The sequence below is a fragment of the Argopecten irradians genome, chromosome 1 (assembly GCF_041381155.1).
Source record: "Argopecten irradians isolate NY chromosome 1, Ai_NY, whole genome shotgun sequence".
In the NCBI taxonomy this organism is placed as follows: Eukaryota; Metazoa; Mollusca; class Bivalvia; order Pectinida; family Pectinidae; genus Argopecten; species Argopecten irradians.
This window is the reverse complement of record NC_091134.1, coordinates 5,013,553-5,038,130: the sequence shown is the minus strand read 5'-3', so window position 1 is coordinate 5,038,130 and position 24,578 is coordinate 5,013,553. Positions and strand designations below refer to the sequence as shown.

The window sequence follows — 24,578 nt, the reverse complement described above, 5'->3', positions numbered from 1 at the left end:
ATAAAGAGATTGAGAAATAAAATGTTAGAGATGTATAGAGAAGTCAAGATAAGGGATAATTTGAGGAGGAATCTTTTTAAATGAATGTTCAAAATATTTCGGATAGTTTTGTGAGATTTTAAAAGATATATAATTGAACCCCTATTATTATCTGTTTTTATTTGAAGGAGGAGATACGCGAGATTAAAAAGCAATGGAGTCACAGTCTAACACGTCTATACACACAGTCCTTCATGGCCTGGAATACCCAACAAACTCATAAAGGTAATCGAGGCTCAACATATTATGCATACTGTGTACTGAAATAGTGGTAGGAATTTTCTTCCATGGTTTTGAGAACTTGCATCATTTTGTGAGTAAATAAACAGAACTAGCCTAAAGGACTGTATGGTTTTGGCTTTTTTTGGCCCCCAAGTCCATCAATTTTTTTAGGTCATCTGACCCCTATTGTCATCATGCACCGTCCGCCGTCGTGAGCCGTGTGTAAACTTTTCATTCAAACGACTTCTTCTCAATAACCGAAAGGCCCAGAGCACTGATATTTGGCCTGCAGCATGCTGGGATGAAGGGCTACCAAGTTTGACCTTCATTCAATGTCACTATATAATAATGTACTATAGAGTAATGTCACCCTCACCTGCTCTACATTTGTTTATGATTTAAGTCCTGTGCCTACCAAAAAAATTGTATCTCAATTTTGTTGTCTTAAGATTCCTTTAAAATACATATCAATATGTTTATCACCCTCAAACTACAGTATTCAATTTTTGTTATTATATTGGAGAAATAATCAGATTTACCCATGAAGAAAAGGGATTTATTTTGAATATCTGTAGAAAAACTTATGGAGAAGGTGTTTTAAAATCATACATCAAAACTCTTTTTAGTTGATATATCAATATAAGAATTCTTTATGGTTTGATCAATCATATTGTCTACTTCTCTGGACAGGTTATCTGGAAGCTTTGACTGCTAAAGAATTTTCTGATATGGTGATAGAGGTACGTATTGTTTGTAAGATATTATATACAGTGGACCCTCGATAATCTGAATCTCTTCATTCCCTGCCTAAACCGTCCGGATTACAAATTTCTGCATTGTCCCTTGTATGGCAATAAACAAGTTACTTTTTTTTTTTCTCGTCATACTTACTTTTTAGGTCAATAAACAAGTTACTTTTTAGGTCATCTGACCTATTGTCATCATGCACCATCTGTCGTTGTGCGCTGTGCATAAACTTTTCATTGAAATGACTTCTTCTCAATAACCAAAAGGCCCAGGGTACTGATATTTGGCCTGTAGCTTGCTGGGATGAAGGGCTACAAAGTTTGTTCAAATGAATGACCTTGACATTCATTCAAGGTCACAGGGGTCAAATAGGCAAAAATCCTTTAAACAACTTCTTGTGAATAACTAAGAGGCATAGAGACCTGATATTGGACGCTTTAAAATGAATAACGTTACGGAATTCCATTCCCTAACATTTCCATCCAGATTGTGAGTTTTCCTGACTATTGGCTTCCGGATTATTGCAGGTCAACTGTATGTGATATACACTTAAATTTTCTGATATGGTGATAGAGGTACGTTTGGTTGTAAGATATTAAATCTGTGATACACACGTAACATTTCTGATATAGTAATAGAGGTACGTTTTGTTTGTAAGATATTAAATCTGTGATACACACGTAACATTTCTGATATAGTAATAGAGGTACGTTTTGTTTGTAAGATATTAAATCTGTGACTCACACTTAACGTTTCTGATATAGTAATAGAGGTACGTTTGGTTGTAAGATATTATATATGCACTTCCCTTTTCTACTCTAATCGTTCTGATAAATTGATGAAGCTTATATTTTAATATCCGTACTCTAATTATGATGGAGTCTAGGACTCTCACCAAAATCTCCATTCACCTTTCATTTTTACACCTAGTAAAGTTGGTTGTGCAATTTATTTGTCAAACCCAAGTGAAAATAACTTCATTACGGTTTCAAAATACACTGATGTTTGTCAGCTTATATGCCCTTGACATACAACCAAAGCATCAATATTTTCTTTTCTGTCCCATCATAAGTTTGTATAACAACCTGATGGCCAAACAGTCTTAACCTTGGCCTCTCTTATTGTATTGTGTTGTATCCATCTTATTTGATGTATGGAAACGGCTGCTAAATCTCACAGACATCTAACATCATGGCATCTCATTGATTGGCTTAATTTCACATTGAGGTGGTGATCTTTACTCTAAAGACATGTAAAATTAAGTTTGGTTTTGATGGCTTTGGTGATTTTGACACGTATCAACATCAGTCATTATTTCATTTAATTTCAGGTTGTGGAACTCATGATGCGAGATTCTCTCCAAACATTGTATTGGACAAAAAGAAAATTTGCACAAACACTTGGCAGAAGATTGATGCAAAAAACACAGTATTTCTACATGGAGAAATATGGAATTCTTGACAAGGTATTGGATTGAATCTGAGGAGAAATCAGTTTTATTGACAGTTGTCTCACATTTTCTTTCCTTTTCTCATTATAAGTTATAACCAAATCTTGTTTCCAATTGAAATGTGTAGAACATAATCAACTCAATAATCGAAAGTCTTGAAGATCTTTCACAAAGTTGTAATGTTAAGAGTCATGTAAGCCATGTGTAGAGCTGCAGTCATTGACAAACTAAAGTATCCAAGAGGTTACCGTCAGGCATTAGCTCTCATCAACTGCTCCCAACTTGATTTGCACTCTTCTAAGAAGAGAGGTCTATTCAGCTGATACCAGATTATAGAAAGAAGTGATTCCAGAAGCAGAAGAGTTACAAATGATGTGATCAGGAGTTATATTCTACAAGAAGAGGGCAAAATGAGTTAGGATCATGCCACAAGTTTCATTAGGTGATGCTGTCTGATAATAGGATGTTAAAAAAAAACTAAGTAAGGCCAAACAAAATTAATTTCTTGTTTCTCAGGCCCGCCCGCATCCAATATGAACCCCCCCGCACCACTCACTTTTTATTGAAATCAAAAAAATAAAAACGTCCGCGCCGAAAAATAAATTCCGGAAAAAAATCCGACGTTGGTTCCCGCATTATCCGGAACTTGACCGATCCGTGTTTTAGAATCTCCCAAATCAGATCATTGAAACGTTTGTTTATCCTTTAGAAGCTTGTGATTGCACATGGTACACGGCAGCAATAATGATTTCGCTTCAAATATCTTTTTCTGGGAGTGTTCTTTTTACCCTGGACAATCATTTCGAATTATAGTGATACTTGTTCGTTTGGCGAACTCTACAAAGGTCTGTGCGATGGATCGCTTGGTCCCGACGACTGGTCATTTCCGCCAAAATTCGCGGATCATCATGTGTCGGCCGCTATCGGCAAACGGAAAACTGACGTTTTTGACAAAGTTATGATGTCTTACCGGTGACAATAGTGCACCGGAGACTTCAAATGAAAAGATAATTGATGAGAAAGTGAAGCAGGCCTTCGAGCTACAGGACCCGGATGTGATTCTTGACCTACGAGAACATAATGAAGGTCAGCCAACCAAATACTCTGTGTTTTTTGATCACGCTAAAACATATATTGAAAATGTAGTGGAGACAGCTGTTGATGACAGGAGGCATGATACAATACAACATCTGGCTACAGCAATGTCTGTCAGAGACCTTCTGAATCAAGTGAAGGGTACTTGTCCAGAAGGCTGTTTGGCTCTGACACAGACCTTGTAGCCAATATCCAATATGTAAAATCTGTGACACCAGAGACAAACAAGCTCTTAAAAGAAAGAGAAATGTGTGGGAGGAACGAAAGGGGAGCAAAAAGACCAAATCTTAAAACATAGGGAGTCCTGATCACTTGCTTATGTACATCTGGTTAACATTGAACATAAAGTTGTATTTCAATTGTTTTTCAATTTAAATTGTAAGTTTAATACCAGAAAATAAAGACAATAGTTTAAAATTAAGATTTCTTTATTCATTTTATGCATTTAACAATTGACACAATTTCAAATCACATGATTCATGTATATTATTATGTGACTGAGAAAAAAAAAAATCCCTCCCTCATCACATTTTTAGGTAATAAAAAAAAAAAAAAATAGCCTCCCTCCCTCATCCTTTTTTGGAAAAATGTGCCTGAGAAACAAGAAATTAATTTTGTTTGGTAAACGTTGTGTTTGTTGTCAGGTTAATGTTGTGTATAAGGAATATGCTCAGCAGTTACTCGACAACAGCCATATAAGTGGGACCCATCGAGAGATTTGGGAGGCTATCTGTAACAGACACATGGAAGGGCCAACACTAGTAAGTATACAGCATGGCAACGTCTAAATTCAGCTAACCGTTCCGGCCTGCAAGCCCTTGTTAGTACTGCACTATGAGACATATACATGTCTGGGAGGCCCACAAGTCCATGTTAGAAATGCACTATGAGACATATACATGTCTGGAAGGCCTACAAGTCCATGTTAGAACTGCACTATGAGACATATACATGTCTGGAAGGCCTACAAGTCCATGTTAGAACTGCACTATGAGACATATACATGTCTGGGAGGCCCACAAGCCCTTGTTAGTACTGCACTATGAGACATATACATGTCTGGGAGGCCCACAAGCCCTTGTTAGTACTGCACTATGAGACATATACATGTCTGGGAGGCCCACAAGCCCTTGTTAGAACTGCACTATGAGACATATACATGTCTGGGAGGCCCACAAGCCCTTGTTAGTACTGCACTATGAGACATATACATGTCTGTGAGGCCCACAAGCCCTTGTTAGTACTGCACTATGAGACATATACATGTCTGGGAGGCCCACAAGCCCTTGTTAGTACTGCACTATGAGACATATACATGTCTAGGCCCACAAGCCTGTTAGACTGCACTATGAGACATATACATGTCTGGGAGGCCCACAAGCCCTTGTTAGTACTGCACTATGAGACATATACATGTCTGGGAGGCCCACAAGCCCTTGTTAGCACTGCACTATGAGACATATACATGTCTGTTAGAGGCCCACAAGCCCTAGTTAGTACTGCACTATGAGACATATACATGTCTGGGAGGCCCACAAGCCCTTGTTAGCACTGCACTATGAGACATATACATGTCTGTGAGGCCCACAAGCCCTTGTTAGAACTGCACTATGAGACATAACTGGGGGGCCCACAAGCCCTTGTTAGAACTACACTATGAAACATGTCTGAGAGGCCCACAAGTCCTTATTAGTACCGCACTATGAGACATGTCTGGAAAGCCCACAAGCCCGTGTTAGTACCACACTTTGAGACATACCTGGGAAGCCCACAAGCCTTTGTTAGTACCACACTATGAGACATACCTGGGAGGCTTACAAGCCTTTGTTAGTACCACACTATGAGACATACCTGGGAGGCTTACAAGCCTTTGTTTGTACCACACTATGAGACATACCTGGGAGGCCCACAAGTCCTTGTTAGTACCACACTATGAGACATGTACATGTCTGGGAGGCCCACAAGCCCTTGTTAGTACCACATTATGAGACATACCTTGGAGGCCCACAAGCCCTTATTAGGACCACTCTCTGAGACATACAATGGAAGCTTACAAGCCCTTGTTAGTACCACACTATGAGACATACCTGGGAGGCCCACAAGCACTTGTCAGTACCACACTATGGGACATACCTGGGAGGCCTACAAGTCCTTGTCAGTACCACACTATAAGACATACCTGGGAGGCCCACAAGTCCTTGTTAGTACCACACTATGAGACATGCCTAGAAGGAGGCATGCTGTGTCTATCCCAAGCTTCTCTTGTCTTATTTCTATTGCGTAATACCAACTTTTAATGTAAAATTTAAAAAACAATCAGTATGGTGCCTATGTGTGCCTCTTAATTTCTCTCTCATTTGTTTTCTTGCTTTTTACCACTAAGAAGTTGGTCAGTATGATGATTCAATAGTATTATACAATATTGCATTTCATAGCTTTATTATGCTTTGAATTTGAAAAAAAGCACAGGGGTAAATGAAATTTATATTTATGGGGAAACAGACTTGAAATTAAATAAGTGTGTGCAAACATTACTTTTGTGTTAACAGGGAGTTCCAATGACACCCTGGTCTTATGAGACACAAATTTGGGTAAGTCCTTTTGTTTGTTTGCAGTCATTGTTAAAATTAATTACAATGCATGGATTCTAAAAATTCTGGTCCATTAAACAAACACTGGTTTGGAAGACTTAAAATCCTGTTTAAATCATTTAGTTAGTAGTTTTTAAATTTAGTTTACAGTGACGAGTTCTAACATTTTTAGTTGTTAATTATAACTTACAAATTACTTTTGCTGTAGCCAATTTATACAGGCAAAGCAGCCGACCTTTCTCAAATCTAGCTTTGAATATTCCTCATGGCGAAATGGATATAATTCAAATAACCATGTCAAAGTTTTAATGTTGTCAGTCCAATTACTTTAAGGTAGACCGTCCCTTCTGGTTTCCTCTCAGGGATTTCGTTAATTTTTTTATATTTTTATTTTAGGTACGTATACAATGATCACAAAAACCACGTAAAAATTATATGTCACCGAGTAAATTTTTCTTCAAGTGCTGCTTATAGATATGTACTAAATGACTTAATATTCCGGATTTTAAGGATTTTTAAATACATCATATTTCTTACCTGTAACATCCCTTAAGATATAAAGAATATGTCTGTAACATGTTCATACCTTCAGTAGGTGATATAGAATTCATAACTATATCAAATAACCTGGGTTTTCCACAATAAAATGAAATATCGTTATTTTAAAAGTAATTCCGGACCCAATTTTAGTGAAAAATTGCATAAAAATAGTCATGTTTTCTTTTTATCTGAAAAAAACGATCTCAAGAAAAATCGATTTTTTAGAATTTCCATGAAGTTTGACTCAATTGCAATAAGAAAAGCCAAAAAATAGTATACATTAACGCATTGTTTTTCAAAATATGATCGATTTGCTTTCAAATTCCCCGTAGATTGTGGCCTGAAAACGTTAAAAACAGGCAAATCTGTAGCACTTTTCAATGTTTTATGTTATTCATTTACCTTTGTTAGTTTTTAGGTCATCTGACCGAAGGTCAGGATGACCTATTGTCATCGTGTTTCGTCCGTCGTCGTGCGCCGTGCGTCGTGCGCCGTGCGTCGTGCGCTGTGCGCCGTCCATCGTCCGTCGTGCGTAAAACTACTTATACAAAAGCCTACTCCTCCTAAACCCTTGAGTGAATTACATCCATATTTGGTATGAAACATCCTTGGGGAAGGACAATCATATTTTAAATAAATGAGATAGGTCCGACCCCTAGGGGCAGAGGGGCGGGGCCCCAAAAGGGCAAATTTTCTTAATTTAAGCTTTTAAATCCTACTCCTCTTTCATCCTTGAATGGATTTCATCCATATTTGGTGTGAAACATCATTGGGGAAGGACAATCATATTTTTTATAAATGAGCCTGGCCCGACCCCTAGGGGCTGAGGTATGGGGCCCCAAAAGGGCAAATTTTCTTAATTTTAGCTTTAAAATCCTACTCCTCCTTCATCGTTGAATAGATTACATCTATATTTCGTGTGAAACATCATTGGGGAAGGACACTCATATTTTATATAAATGAGCCTGGTCGGACCCCTAGGGGCTGAGGGGTGGGGTCCCAAATGGGGAAATTTTCTTAATTTTAGCTTTAAAATCCTACTCCTCCTTCATCCTTGGATGGATTTTATCCATATTTGGTGTGAAAAATCATTGGGGACGGACAATCATATTTTATATAAATGAGTCTGGTCCGACCCCTAGGGGCTGAGGGGTGGGGCCCCAAAAGGGCAAATTTTCTTAATTTTAGCTTTGAAATCCTACTCGTCCTTCATCCTTTGATGGATTTCATCTATATTTCGTGTGAAACATCATTGGGGAGGGACAATCATAATTTATATAAAATAATGAGCATGGTCCGACCCCTTGGGGTCGAGGGATGGGCCCCAAAAGGGCAAATTTTTTTAATTTTAGCTTTAAAATCCTACTCCTCCTTCATCCTTGGATGAATTTCATCCATATTTGGTGTGAAACATCATTTGGGAAGGAAAATAATATTTTATATAAATGAGTCTTGTCCGACCCCAAGGGGTTAAGGGGTGGGGTCCAAAAAGGGCAAATTTTCTTAATTTTCGTTGGCCCACTTCCTGTTTTCAGGTTTTGGTCTCCGATCTCAATCAAAATTGGTCTACAGGGGTTTTAATTGATGCCGAACAACATGCAAACATTTTCGTAAAGATTTTGGTATTCCAAGATGGCCGCTGGCCCACTTCCTGTATTAAGGTTTCAGTCTCCGATCTCAATGAAAATTGGTATATAGGGGTTTTAATTGATGCCGAATAACATGCAAACATTTTCGTAAAGATTTTGGTATTCCAAGATGGCCGCTGGCCCACTTCCTGTTTTAAGGTTTCAGTCTCCGATCTCAATGAAAATTGGTATATAGGGGTTTTAATTGATGCCGAATAACATGCAAAAATTTTCGTAAAGATTTTGGTATTCCAAGATGGCTGCTGGCCCACTTCCTGTTTTCAGGTTTCAGTCTCCGATCTCAATGAAAATTGATCTATAGGGGTTTTAATTGATTCAGAAGGGGGAACTTTAGGTGAAGACAATCATATTTTATAAAGGACCGAGCTAAGACCCATTGGGATAGTATGGAGGAGGTCCAAAATGGGAGCTTTGCTGAAATTTGGCTTTAAAATCTGACTCCTCCTTATATTAATCCTTGAATGGGTTACAACCATATATGGATGAAGGGCTACCAAGTTTGTTCAACAAATGACATTTACCTATTTCAGAAACTTACATATTCAACTAAGGAGTTCCTTGTATTGTTTATATTAATCGTTAACCAATACTTTATACTTTGTTGTTTTGTGCCATGAGTCAGATGACCGTTTAGGCCCATGGGCCTCTTGTTTATATTTATTAATATATTATTTGAGCATACAACATAACACAATAATTACATATCTTCATGATTTTATTTAATTATTATACAAAATATAACAAACCAGTTTGCAAGCTGCTTGAAGGTCTGACCTCAAACTTTCAAAAAGAGTCTAATTCAGCAGGAAATATATCATTTTTTTCTGAAACAAATATTTTGCTCTGTGTGATACTGAATTAAAATGGATTATTTTCCGTAATAACATCTTTCAAATTACAAGTAAAGATTTTAACAAAACATGAAATGAAAATATTTTCCAGCAATTTTATTTCCGTATTTTGTTTGTCCGTTTCCGGAACAAAATTAGTATTATGATACCAGTATCTTACGTAGAAGCTCGAAACTCACTAACTCCTTTAGGCATCCATATACTGTGAAAATTTATTTCTATTCTGCAAAATGATAGGAATATAATTATAATGATAACGGTCATTCATTTGTTACTTACTGACGTGAAGTTTTTTCATTTTGGGTCCCCGTAAATCCATGTCATTAAAAATGATGTATACAGTACTGATTGTTTAGCGACTATTATGATTCTCGGATTTCACTTCATGCATGAAAAAAATACAATATAATCGAATGCCGATGTCAGAAGCGAGTTATAATATGTTAAATGAAAATTGGTGTCCAAAGACAAAAGTATTTATTATAGAGAATGAAAATCATAAATGAATTGCCCTGTTTTAAATACAAACACTATCCTAGAGAATGAATTATTTTATAAAATTACAAATGAATTACCCTGTTATAAATACAAACACTATTCTAGAGAATGAATTATTTTATAAAACTACAGATGAATTACCCTGTTATAAATACAAACACTATTCTAGAGAATGTATTTTATAAAACTACAGATGAATTACCCTGTTATAAATACAAACACTATTCTAGAGAATGTATTTTATAAAACTACAGATGAATTACCCTGTTATAAATACAAACACTATTCTAGAGAATGAATTATTTTATAAAACTACAGATGAATTGCCCTGTTATAAATACAAACACTATTCTAGAGAATGTATTTTATAAAACTACAGATGAATTACCCTGTTATAAATACAAACACTATTCTAGAGAATGAATTATTTTATAAAACTACAAATGAATTACCCTGTTATAAATACAAACACTATTCTAGAGAATGTATTTTATAAAACTACAAATAAATTACCCTGTTATAAATACAAACACTATCTTAGAGAATGAATTATTTTATAAAACTACAAATGAATTACCCTGTTATAAATACAAACACTATTCTAGAGAATGTATTTTATAAAACTACAGATGAATTACCCTGTTATAAATACAAACACTATCCTAGAGAGTGTATTTTATAAAACTACAGATGAATTACCCTGTTATAAATGCAAACACTATTCTAGAGAATGTATTTTATAAAACTACAAATGAATTACCCTGTTATAAATAAAAACACTATTCTAGAGAATGTATTTTATAAAACTACAGATGAATTACCCTGTTATAAATACAAACACTATTCTAGAGAATGTATTTTGTAAAACTACAGATTTACCCTGAATTACCCTGTTGTATTTTGTTATAATATAAATACAAACACTATTCTAGAGAATGTATTTTATAAAACTACAGATGAATTACCCTGTTATAAATACAAACACTATGTTAAAGGATTATTTTATAGGTGGGTTACAAGATCCTGGACAAATCAAAGATGTGATGATTGATAGAGGTCATTCTTTGAAGACTACTGATGTGAAGTTTTCATTTTGGGTCCCCGTAAATCCACGTCATAAAAAAATGATGTATACAGTACTGATTGTGTAGCGACTGTTGTGATTCTCGGATTTCACTTCATGCATGAAAAAATACAAAATAATCAAATGCCGATGTCAGAAGCGAGTTATAATAGATAGGTACGGAGAAATGAAATACGTGTGCCGGGATCCAGATAGCGACGTCACAATCGTATGACGACACAGAAGGGACGATCTACATTAAATGAAAATGTGGTCAGTCATCAAAGAAGTAATTATTTATTTTAGAGAATGAATTATTTTATAAAATCATAAATGAATTACCCTGTTTTTACAAACACTATCCTAGAGAATGAAATTATTTTATAAAATTACAATGAATTACCCTGTTATAAATACAAACACTATTCTAGAGAATGTATTTTATAAAAACTACAGATGAATTACCCTGTTATAAATACAAACACTATTCTAGAGAATGTATTTTATAAAACTACAGATGAACTACCCTGTTATAAATACAAACACTATTCTAGAGAATGTATTTTATAAAACTACAGATGAATTACCCTGTTATAAATACAAACACTATTCTAGAGAATGTATTTTTAATAAAACTACAGATGAATTACCCTGTTATAAATACAAACACTAAGTTAAAGGAGATTATTTTATAGGTGGGTTTACAAGATCCTGCTTGTTCTGATTTAAAGACTCTGGGTAAATGTCAGAAAAGACTCCTAAAATAATATATTTCAGCTGAGAAAAATTAGAAGTTATCATTAAATGGAGAATTATATAATTATTCAGCTGAGAAAAACTACAGCTTACCATGAAATGACATGAGAAAAGGTACAACTTTGCTCATGACAGTGTTGTTAAGCAAGAGGCCCGTGAAATTAACAATTAATCTGAGAGAAATTAGGATGTGCCTGAACAGACTTGCTCTGAGAGAAATTAGGATGATCCTGAACAGACTTGCTCTGAGAGAAATTAGGATGAGCCTGAACAGACTTGCTATGAGAGAAATTAGTATGAGTCTGAACAGACTTGCTCTGAGAGAAACTAGGATGAGTCTGAACAGACTTGCTATGAGAGAAATTAGGATGAGCTGAACAGACTTGCTCTGAGAGAAACTAGGATGAGTCTGAACAGACTTGCTCTGAGAGAAATTAGGATGTGCCTGAACAGACTTGCTCTGAGAGAAATTAGGATGAGTCTGAACAGACTTGCTCTGAGAGAAATTAGGATGAGCCTGAACAGACTTGCTCTGAGAGAAATTAGGATGAGCCTGAACAGACTTGCTCTGAGAGAAATTAGGATGAGTCTGAACAGACTTGCTCTGAGAGAAATTAGGATGAGTCTGAACAGACTTGCTCTGAGAGAAATTAGGATGAGCCTGAACAGACTTGTTCTGAGAGAAATTAGGATGATCCTGAACAGACTTGCTCTGAGAGAAATTAGGATGATCCTGAACAGATTTGCTCCGAGAGAAATTAGGATGAGCCTGAACAGATTTGCTCTGAGAGAAAATAGGATGAGTCTGAACAGACTTGCTCTGAGAGAAATTAGGATGAGCCTGAACAGATTGCTCTGAGAGAAATTAGGATGGCCTGAACAGATTTGCTCTGAGAGAAATTAGGATGAGCCTGAACAGACTTGCTCTGAGAGAAATTAGGATGAGCCTGAACAGACTTGCTCTGAGAGAAATTAGGATGAGCCTGAACAGACTTGCTCTGAGAGAAATTAGGATGAGCCTGAACAGACTTGCTCTGAGAGAAATTAGGATGAGCCTGAACAGACTTGCTCTGAGAGAAATTAGGATGAGTCTGAACAGACTTGCTCTGAAAGAAATTAGGATAAGCCTGAACAGACTTGCTCTGACTCACTTAGATCTGTACTCTCTCCACAAAATGTTATCTGCTGTATGTAGTGGTATGGGCACCTCAGGCCTATACTCCAACTCTTAGTTATCAATGTTGCATACACATTGTCACAATATAATAATTGGAGATTTTCATGGGGTACTCTGGTTTTCTGGTCAAAACTTTGCATGTACAAAAATGACAATAGCTGTAAATATGATGTTACACAAGGCCAAACCTTTATTTCTGTTCTTCATATGTAGAATGGTTATAATAACTATGTGATTTAATTGCCTTTAATGTTGGTTATATGATGTTATTTGATTGTTATAGGAACAAGGAACCAGCATTTTTTGACACAATGAACAGAAACATACTTGGAAAATGCTTGTCCTGCTATATGGTAAGTTAGTTGTATAACTGGCCCATTCAGACATGTCATTAATATCGTAAGACACATGTATATTTACACTATCGTGAACTCTTGATTTTGTCTGCAAGAAAACTTAAAAATACAGATATCAAGGAAGTACATTGAAATGTCTGCAAAAACCACTGAAGGGACAAAGACAAATGTTATTGATAGTCAAGTGTTTTTTCTATAAAGGTCAAATTGTGGTCTTGTCAAAAAAAAAATGGTCTTTATACAGAGGTGGATGCTAAGGTAGGTTTGACTGATAATCTTTATTCAGAAAAAGGCTGTCAATCTAAATTATAAAAATGAAATGGCTGAATAGTAAGTAGGTAAGTCTGCAATACTTGATCAAATAACATTATAACTTGTTGTTAATGATGACTTCCTCTAGAGAATTTTTGATGTATTTTAAGGAGTTTCAAATAATGTTTATATGTTTTTACAGCCACATCCGAGACTACTGAAGTTGTACAAAAAAGGGGCATCGTTTGGCTTTGAGTTATCCGAGCTTCCTTCTACCATCCCTCCAGTTCCATGGACTTCTCTTTACCATGGAATTCACTTAATTGGCAATGGTATGTAAACCTTCCTGCTGTCCCACTACATGATCGTAAAGACAAACATAATTTGCAGGGTCACTGTACAAACAACTTTCTTAAAGAGTGATTGAGCCATTTTCATTTCTTAATATTCAGTTACATGATTTAGATTGGGGAAATCCTTGAATCTAAATGTTTATAGAAGTTACTGGCTCTTTGATTACCAATATATAACCATTAAGTGGGTGATCTTATCAATCTTTCAGCCATCGAGGAGTGTTTTCAATATGAAGACCATATACACATTAATTTTGTGAGAATCTAATTGATAGTCTCAGAATGAATGGGCTTAAATTGTTTATGGAGTTTGACAGACTAGACATATGAAGTCAACAGCATATATTTTTAATGAACATTTCTAAATTGTTTCTGTTTTTTTCATAATAGCTGAACTTATTCGTACACCAGCTGCGAAAGATCCTGAAAGACAGAAGAAGCTTGTGTATGACAAGATGTCTTCCTCTGACATTCTCTCCATATTTGATGTGCTTAACTACATAGGTTCATGTCCCTGGATAACAAATAAGGAGGTGAACTAAACATTACAACCAAATTATGTTCTGATTTCAAAGGTTAAAGAAAGTACCTGAATTAGATATGGAAGTTATTTAGTAATCACTGCATATACCCACTAGTCCAGAAATTCGGAATTAAATTTTGGGAACGGATTTTAGTTCTTATTAATTAATTTCCGCAGTAATCTGGACAATTTTCTGTCGCAATATGCCAAGAAAATCCAAGGCAAGCTTCAGTCATGTGTAAAATACACACAACAGCTTGACAGTAGGTGTATTGTCATAGCTACGGCTGCCAGGTCATAACCAGCGGTGTTTACTTGTACATTTTTGACATGGATACATGCAGTCATGTTACAGTTCATTGGTTTTCTAAAGGAGATCAAACTTCAGTATGGTAATTGAGATATGCATTATATATTTAAACACACGCTTTTTAACATGCAGATAGAGCATGGGTATATATGCTATAGATATCTTACTGGTTTTACATGCAGAATATATCGCTCTGAGTTTCGGGTAAAATACAGTGAGATAAGTCTACTCACAAGATTGATATGTATTTCAAATTTATATAAACCTTTTTGAATTCATTGTCTATGGTATATGATGTAAAGGCTACGTCACAAGCCATATACATGCGTACATGTGTGACATTGTGCACGGAAGTTAGATGGAACAGGCGCGTCGTTGTTACACATGTCTGTAAGTCAGAAAGCAAATATTTGTGAAAATAATCAATAAAAACACACAATATGCAAAATTCCATTAGTCCATAAAAATGTTCACTTTCATTTATTATCATGGTTTTATTAGGCCAAGGACGTAGATATAGATCCTTGGTTAGGCATTTTGAAACATAATTTGCCGTAAGACAGATCAAGAGTGGTACATAGCTATAGGAATACATCGATTCTACACAAACAATGATGGCTTTTGGTTTCGTTTAATTCTTTTTCTTAACGTAATAATATGTAAAAAAAAAAAAAAAAATCATCTTTAAAACATTAAAAATTGGAGTATTTATTTTAGTACAAGTACATTACATAAAAACCTATCAGTGATTACAAGGCCAAGAAGTAACTCTTACATGACTAAGAACATGGAATTCAGCAGTCGAAAAATGGAACTTTCTTTTATTTGCTAAGACAATTAAATTGAAAACTTAATTTCATATAATTCTCTTTAGGGAAATAAACACTGACTTTAGATTGACTTCTTTCTAGGTACTCAAAATACAGCTGGAAGTTTTTCGTAACAATGGCAGTAAGGAGATGAATGTACCTTTACCAGCCCCTCCCGTGCCTTTACACCTTAAAAAGTGAGTCTTACCAATAGTAAATACCTCTCGTTACTGTCACTCGTCCTACACGTTCTTTAAGGACCTCTTAAAATCAAGGTGTCTCCCTTTTCAAAACTGATTTCATTTTTCCTTACAAGATCAATATCCATACTCTAATTTTTCTTATGAATGATGATTAAGTAACAGATTTATATCTTGTAAGTATAATATGATTCTAAATATTTCAGTTTTAAATCACTGTTTCAGGAAGTTCAATCGGAAGGAAGACAAACAGATGCTGATAGAAAAGAATGCATGGACGAAGAAATCCTTTGAAATGAATTCCCTGTGGTACAGCTGTTTATGGATGTTAACTATAGCCAAGGAGGTTAGTCCTTGTTTACTACTAGATATTTCACTGTTGTAGTTTATTCTCTGACAAGCCGTTCTGGTCTCTATTAAATCTTGATTAATTTATTGTTGTATGTAATTCACAGTTCTCAAGCGAGCCGTTCTTGTTGCCGTTAACTCTTGATTCTCTTGGGAGATTTTATTGCTGTTCTTCTATCTAACATGTAGTTTATTTACAGTTCTTGAACAAGCCATACTAAACCTCGACTATCATTGGAGAAGGTTCTGCTATTAAATCTCTACTCTCATGGGAGATTTTATTGCTATTCCTTTAACTGACATGTAGTTTATTTACAGTTCTTGGACAAGCCATGTTAAACCTTGACTATTGTTGGAGAATCTCGACTCTCATTGGAGATTTTATTGCTATTCCTTTAACTGACATGTAGTTTATTTACAGTTCTTGGACAAGCCATGTTAAACCTTGACTATTGTCGGAGAATCTCGACTCTCATTGGAGATTTAATTGCAGTTACTCTAACTGACATGTATTTTATTTACAGTTTTCAGACAAGCCGTTCTGGTTGCCGTTAAATCTCGACTATCGTGGGAGAGTTTACTGCTGTTCCTCCATACTACAGTACCAGTGTAAGTTTCAAGACCAAATTATATAGATCATATCAACCCTGAAAATAATCCAATGACATATCAGTGAAATAATAGCGACTAATATTCATATTAACTACAAACCATATTTAAAGAATGTATATTACCGTATTAGACCCAATAAGTGCCCAGGGCATTAAAAATTTGTTAAAAATGCAAAGGTGCTAATAAGACAAAATTATTGCAAATCTATACAGTTTTGTGTAGTTTTGGTCTTTATTTATGCTTGGGCAATTGAAATTGAGGCCTCAAAAAGGGGAAGGGGCGCTACTAGGGACATGGGCACTTATTGGGTCGAAGACGGTATAGCTATGAAAACAAAATGTACAGAGGATTCCGCTTATTTGCATAGGTCATTTTCCAGAAGAAAATATGCAAATAACCGGAGTATTCGAATAGGCGGAGATGACATTTTGCACCTCCGTTTGACCCCACACATATGTATGTGAATAGGCAAATAGATATCGTTTCGTTTACTTGATAAATACGTAAATTATTTACACTTAAAACGAACCACAAGTAATTATTTTCGAAGTTGTAAATCAATTTTAATTGTTTAATAACAAAAAATATTCCAATATTAGATTCTTGTTTACGTTAGATCGACACGTGAATATTTGAGAAACAGCTAAACGATCGATATCAAATGCAATTAGATTCTACTAAACAGGATTGGATTTGTGTCTACAATTCTAAACCTAAATAATAAACAAATTTACGTACATTTGCCTGGCAAAATGAACTTATGATCGTGATTAAACTTCAAAGTGCCGATCAACTAGTAGTGTTGCTTTTACACATATGCATATGAATTCGAAAATGGCGGCAGGTGATGAAGCCATGCGTTCACTCGACCTAAATGTCTTTTGAGAATTCTCTCTGTATTGTTGATCTATGCGGCGAATACCTTGATAACATTTCAGAAATAAATGCATATTCAAGTAGCAATGAAACAATTAACAATTAGCAAGTATCTTTTGTATCCTATGCTTACATACTGTACGAAACTTTCGGTAGTTATTGCACGCCGACTTTGCATGCTTTTGTGTCTCGTTCAACGAGACGCTTGATACGCACATGTCTGTCGTAGTCAACAAGACTCTGGTTGAACGAGACTACTCATGAATGGCGATTGTTGTAAGGAAGCATGGTTTCTCCAACCGATCGCGAACTAAGGTACGTTACGTTAATGAATAAACATATTTGAATGTGCAAATGCTTTAATTAGATGTTTGAGTCAGTGAATATACTAAAGTTATGATCAACCGCTGCTGATGTAAATCGTAACAGCGTCGAATACCTTTGCAGATTCATGCATAAAATAACAAGCCATACTATAACGTTAATCTGTTACCAGGATGATTTCTAGTAAAAGCGAAGTATCTTGAAACATATATCGGCGAATTTCGCTAAAAATATATTGCAAAATTGAAAAATATTCGATTTTATTTTTAGAATTTCCCAAATATTTTATTCAAATAACCGGAGGTCATGTAAAAGTCTATGCAAATACACGGAGTTGAAAAACAAAGATAAAGAAGGAAAAAATCGGGACCGCAGAATTTTATGCAAATAACCGAAATATTCGAATAACCGTTATTCGATTATTTGGAGTCCTCTGTACTTTTAAATACAACGCATGTAGCGTTTGTATTATTGCTATATGGTATACTATTGATTTGTAGGACTTGCCCTACAATGACATCTAATGGTGACCTCTTGAACTATTTCATTCACAAACTTCCATTCATGAATTCCCTATTTATTGAATAACAATCCTTTGGATCAATTAGTAGTCATGAGAATACTGCCTTCTGATTGGTAGAATACACAGAGTGTGTATAGAATACACAGAGTGTTATATATATAAAATACACGGGGCCATCTAGTTCAACTGTACCTTATACTTGTTTGTTTGAGTTTTACGGCCCATCGACAACTAAGGTCATTTAGGGCCAATACCTTCTACCAGTGCTCCCTGACTTTTACCTGCTGGTGACCTCTCTGTCCAACTTATACAATCTCTGTTAATGAAAATTCAAATTGGACTTACTATTTAAGGCTTGTTCTTTCTGTGTACCTTAAAATAATGTTTACAATATGATTGTTAAAAACAGATCTGAGGTAAAGGCAATATAACTTATAAGGCATGTGTGCGTGGATTTACCAAAATAAGTGTATGTGCAACATAAGAAACAAGAGTATAGGATAAAAACTCATTTTTTATTAAGGCTTTTGTTTTCTTTGTAATTTTAAAATCTTTTATTTCATGTAGGAACTTTAATTATGAAAAATGTCAAACAAAACATGTATTTTCTGTGATTAGTTTAATGTTATTGAAATAATTGATATCAAAGTCTTGATAATATGGTTTATGTATTTTGATTTTGGAAATTCATATGATTTCATTTTTTTTTCTGTTTCTGCTGCGTTGTATTTGCAGTACTTTCAGTACTTTGATTTTTAGAGTCTAAATTTCCTTTTATTAAACTTAACAGGAGAATATCCTTGATGTAAAAGACTTATTTCTTAATTTGCTTTGTAGCTAACGACTTGACAAGAAGCTTGTTTTTGTTTGCTAATGGGAAACCACTGGGTGAGAAAGGATTAGACTGGCTCAAAATCCACCTCATCAACTTAACAGGATTAAAGAAAAGGTTAGCAATGCTGGAGGAAACTTGTAAAAGATTAAAAATTTTACCAAATAAAACTGAATCAGTCACAATTTTACCACACCCTCCACACATTGTATTGTACAGAAGTCAGTACAAAAATGATAGGTTTAGTGATTTAGGTTTAGTGATTTAGGTGTGATTTAGGTTTAGTGATTTAGGTTTAGTGATTTAGGTTTAGTGATTTAGGTTTAGTGATTTAGGTTTAGTGATTTAGGTTTAGTGATTTAGGTTTAGTGATTTAGGTTTAGTGATTTAGGTTTAGTGATTTAGGTTTAGTGATTTAGGTTTAGTGATTTAGGTTTAGTGATTTAGGTGTGATTTAGGTTTAGTGATTTAGGTTTAGTGATTTCGGGACCTACATTAAAGACACTGCCAGTTATAAGCTACATGTGGATATTGGGAAGGTTCAGAAACCAATGACATATGACCACCACCTAGCAACTTTCCACTTTAGTCAGAAACTTTTGATTTGGGGGTGAATATGCAGTGGTAGAGTATTTTACCTTAAGCCTATCTGTTTGGTTAACTTGTGAAGATTTGTTGTAGAATATAAACTAGTTTAAGACTTCAGCAATTGCAGCCTGGAAAGGGAGAGGTAGTAAGTCTATAGTCACATTTACCTACAAACCAATTTATCAACTGATATATGGCAGCAGTGCTATATTGATGTATCATGTTTTTCAGGTTCTCTAACAAAGACAGACTGGAGTATGCCAACCAAATGATGGACAAGATCCTTGACTCTGCAGACAACCCCTTGAAAGTGAGTTCAGATTCCCCAAAGAATAATTTGCGTTATTTCATTACCCAATCTGCTAGAAAACTTCTGATTGTGTCAAAGACTTCTCCCCTCAAGACATAAAATTTCTTTCAGATAATATAGCAGACTATAGTAAGTTCTTTATTTGGAGTGCTTGCACTTAGACAGAATAAAAGGAATGGCTTATCATTAGAATGAAATTTGGGCTCTAGTATTTCTCAGATATCTTAATGAAAGCTTAAAGAGAAAGTATATATGTGTAGGGGGATATAATTGGGTTAGATACAGTATCAGAGTGACAGATGTATACTTTCAGGGCGAGCAATGGTGGCTACAGAGTGATGAGCCGTGGCAGACTCTAGCCTGCTGTATGGAAATTGCCAAGGCGATACGTAGTGACGACCCTACCAAGTTTATCAGTCACTTTCCTGTACACCAGGTAGGTTAGCCAAGGTGATACATAGTGACGACCCTACCAAGTTTATCAGTCACTTTCCTGTACACCAGGTAGGTTACCCAAGGTGATACATATAGTGACGACATAGTGACAACCCTACCTAGTTTATCAGTCACTTTCCTGTACACCAGGTAGGTTAGCCAAGGTGATACATAGTGACAACCCTACCAAGTTTATCAGTCACTTTCCTGTACACCAGGTAGGTTAGCCAAGGTGATACATAGTGACAACCCTACCAAGTTTATCAGTCACTTTCCTGTACACCAGGTAGGTTAGCCAAGGTGATACATAGTGACAACCCTACCAAGTTTATCAGTCACTTTCCTGTACACCAGGTAGGTTAGCCAAGGTGATACATAGTGACGACCCTACCAAGTTTATCAGTCACTTTCCTGTACACCAGGTAGGTTAGCCAAGGTGATACATAGTGACCACCCTACCAAGTTTATCAGTCACTTTCCTGTACACCAGGTAGGTAAGCCAAGGTGATACATAGTGACCACCCTACCAAGTTTATCAGTCACTTTCCTGTACACCAGGTAGGTTACCCAAGGTGATACATAGTGACAACCCTACCAAGTTTATCAGTCACTTTCCTGTACACCAGGTAGGTTAGCCAAGGTGATACATAGTGACAACCCTACCAAGTTTATCAGTCACTTTCCTGTACACCAGGTAGGTTAGCCAAGGTGATACATAGTGACGACCCTACCAAGTTTATCAGTCACTTACCTGTACACCAGGTAGGTTAGCCAAGGTGATACATAGTGACAACCCTACCAAGTTTATCAGTCACTTTCCTGTACACCAGGTAGGTTAGCCAAGGTGATACATAGTGACGACCCTACCAAGTTTATCAGTCACTTTCCTGTACACCAGGTAGGTTAGCCAAGGTGATACATAGTGAAGACCACACCCTACCAAGTTTATCAGTCACTTTCCTGTACACCAGGTAGGTTAGCCAAGGTGATACATAGTGACGACCCTACCAAGTTTATCAGTCACTTTCCTGTACACCAGGTAGGTTAGCCAAGGTGATACATAGTGACGACCCTACCAAGTTTATCAGTCACTTTCCTGTACACCAGGTAGGTTAGCCAAGGTGATACATAGTGACAACCCTACCAAGTTTATCAGTCACTTTCCTGTACACCAGGTAGGTTACCCAAGGTGATACATAGTGACGACCCTACCAAGTTTATCAGTCACTTTCCTGTACACCAGGTAGGTTAGCCAAGGTGATACATAGTGACAACCCTACCAAGGTTTGATGTAGAATCGCTGTAGCCTGTTTAATGGTTTGATGTGGAATCGCTGTAGCCTGTTTAATGGTTTGATGTAGAATCGCTGTAGCCTGTTTAATGGTTTGATGTAGAATCGCTGTAGCCTGTTTAATGGTTTGATGTAGAATTGCTGTAGCCTGTTTAATGGTTTGATGTAGAATCGCTCTAGCCTGTTTAATTGTATGACTGTTAATCTACAGGATGGTTCCTGTAATGGATTACAACACTACGCAGCCCTTGGTAGGGATAAATCTGGGGCCAAATCCATCAATTTGGACTCGTCTGAGGCTCCAGAGGATGTTTATAGTGACATCATGGAAATGGTAAGTAAAACTTTATGGTCTGGTGACACATAAACTATAGAAGAATTTGTAATTTTATTTCTGTTGGTTACTTGCTTTCTGCAGTTTTGCTAAAAGGAGGAAAAAATATTACAGTAAATTAAGCTTTCATGACCTTGATACTGGTGTAAGTTTTTGCATATTTCCGATTTAGCAGGTAGGTATTAGTTATGTTATCAGTATGTGTTTAGGAGCATATCAACATCATTTTTAGCTCAACTGGTCCAAAGGACCAAGGTTAGCTTATGCCATACTGTGGCATCCGATAGGATAACTTACTTCCTTTCTGAAACTATGTATTGGATAGCATATTCGTAGGCATTCTAAATTAAACAAATCGTGGGGTCAATTTGTCTTTATGATTTTTTAATCACTAATTACTAAATTACAGAATTACTCAAAACAAAAAAAAAGGTGAGGGATACAGGCCCTCTGTTGTCCATTGTGCGTTAACATTTCATTGTGAATGCGATAACTTGAGTAAATATAAACCAAGCTTAATGGAACTCTTTATGTAGACTAATATTTGAAATATTTCGGACGAGTTCGAAAATCAGCTTGTTTCCGATGACAAAAGACATCGGTTAGTAAATGAAATAACTAATTTGTATCAAATATAAGGTGACCGGGCCCATTGGCCTCTTCTTTTTAGAAGACATTACATTGACTCATGAAATAAGAATATCACACTCTGACAGCTAGCTGTGCAAAAGATGGAATGCATGACCTACATATTTCTTATTATAATTAATTAGCCCAGAAATTACACAGCTATACCCTTAGGCAAATAACCATCTATAGAACTGAGGTGGATTTATTCCAGGTGGAGCTACAAAGACAAGAAGATGAAAAGAATGGCAAGGAAATTGCCAAGATGGTGGCCCCCTATATCACCAGGAAGGTAAACGTAGATCACTCCAGGACTCTTTTAATCCTGTCATCTTTTTGAGACTTGCTTGGTAAAATCTTATGAGATTGATATAGCCATACTTGAGAAGATCCTATAAGAAAGATATAGCCTTGCATGGTAAGATCCTATAAAATAGATATAGTCTTACTTGGTAAGATCCTATAAGATAGATATATAGCCTTACATGTTAAGATCCTATAAGATAGATATAGCCTTGCATGGTAAGATCCTATAAGATAGATATAGTCTTACTTGGTAAGATCCTATAAAATAGATATAGTCTTACTTGGTAAGATCCTATAAGATAGATATATAGCCTTACATGTTAAGATCCTATAAGATAGATATATAGCCTTAAATGGTAGGTAAGATCCTATAAGATAGATATATAGCCTTAAATGTTAAGATCCTATAAGATAGATATAGCCTTAAATGTTAAGATCCTATAAGATAGATATATAGCCTTAAATGGTAAGATCCTATAAGATAGATATATAGCCTTAAATGGTAAGATCCTATAAGATAGATATAACCTTACATGGTAAGATCCTAGAAGATAGATATAGCCTTACATGGTAAGATCCTACAAGATAGATATATAGTCTTACATGGTAAGATCCTATAAGATAGATATAGCCTTACATGGTAAGATCCTATAAGATAGATATAACCTTACATGTTAAGATCCTAGAAGATAGATATAGCCTTACATGGTAAGATCCTACAAGATAGATATAACCTTACATGATAAGATCCTATAAGATAGATATAGCCTTACATGTTAAGATCCTATAAAATAGATATAGTCTTACTGGGTAAGATCCTATAAAATAGATATAGTCTTACATGGTAAGATCCTATAAGATATATATATAGCCTTACATGTTAAGATCCTACAAGATAGATATAGTCTTACTTGGTAAGATCCTATAAAATAGATATAGTCTTACTTGGTAAGATCCTATAAGATAGATATATAGCCTTAAATGTTAAGATCCTATAAGATAGATATATAGCCTTAAATGGTAGGTAAGATCCTATAAGATAGATATAACCTTACATGGTAAGATCCTAGAAGATAGATATAGCCTTAAATGTTAAGATCCTATAAGATAGATATATAGCCTTAAATGGTAAGATCCTATAAGATAGATATATAGCCTTAAATGGTAAGATCCTATAAGATAGATATATAGCCTTAAATGGTAAGATCCTACAAGATAGATATAGCCTTACATGGTAAGATCCTATAAGATAGATATAACCTTACATGGTAAGATCCTAGAAGATAGATATAGCCTTACATGGTAAGATCCTACAAGATAGATATATAGCCTTACATGGTAAGATCCTATAAGATAGATATAGCCTTACATGGTAAGATCCTATAAGATAGATATAGCCTTACATGGTAAGATCCTATAAGATAGATATAACCTTACATGGTAAGATCCTATAAGATAGATATAGCCTTACATGGTAAGATCCTATAAGATAGATATAGTCTTACATGGTAAGATCCTATAAGATAGATATATGCCTTACATGGTAAGATCCTATAAGATAGATATATAGCCTTACATGGTAAGATCCTATAAGATAGATATAACCTTACATGGTAAGATCCTATAAGATAGATATAGCCTTACATGGTAAGATCCTATAAGATAGATATATAGCCTTACATGGTAAGATC

General features: G+C 35.5%; 1 protein-coding gene across 1 annotated transcript in view; it reads left to right on the top strand.

Annotated features, from left to right (window-relative positions):
* The window catches only part of LOC138308868 (DNA-directed RNA polymerase, mitochondrial-like), a 60,115-nt gene that overhangs the window by 20,173 nt on the left and 15,364 nt on the right, over positions 1–24,578 (top strand). The window contains exons 10-26 of the mRNA XM_069249901.1: positions 168–264; positions 952–1,001; positions 2,339–2,473; positions 4,198–4,314; positions 6,103–6,144; positions 12,657–12,688; positions 12,962–13,031; positions 13,489–13,618; positions 14,030–14,172; positions 15,384–15,478; positions 15,707–15,827; positions 16,354–16,438; positions 19,002–19,113; positions 19,816–19,894; positions 20,208–20,330; positions 21,832–21,954; positions 22,796–22,873. Of these exons, the coding sequence (XP_069106002.1) occupies positions 168–264; positions 952–1,001; positions 2,339–2,473; positions 4,198–4,314; positions 6,103–6,144; positions 12,657–12,688; positions 12,962–13,031; positions 13,489–13,618; positions 14,030–14,172; positions 15,384–15,478; positions 15,707–15,827; positions 16,354–16,438; positions 19,002–19,113; positions 19,816–19,894; positions 20,208–20,330; positions 21,832–21,954; positions 22,796–22,873 (1,632 nt within the window). The remainder of the gene's footprint in view (positions 1–167; positions 265–951; positions 1,002–2,338; positions 2,474–4,197; positions 4,315–6,102; positions 6,145–12,656; positions 12,689–12,961; positions 13,032–13,488; positions 13,619–14,029; positions 14,173–15,383; positions 15,479–15,706; positions 15,828–16,353; positions 16,439–19,001; positions 19,114–19,815; positions 19,895–20,207; positions 20,331–21,831; positions 21,955–22,795; positions 22,874–24,578) is intronic.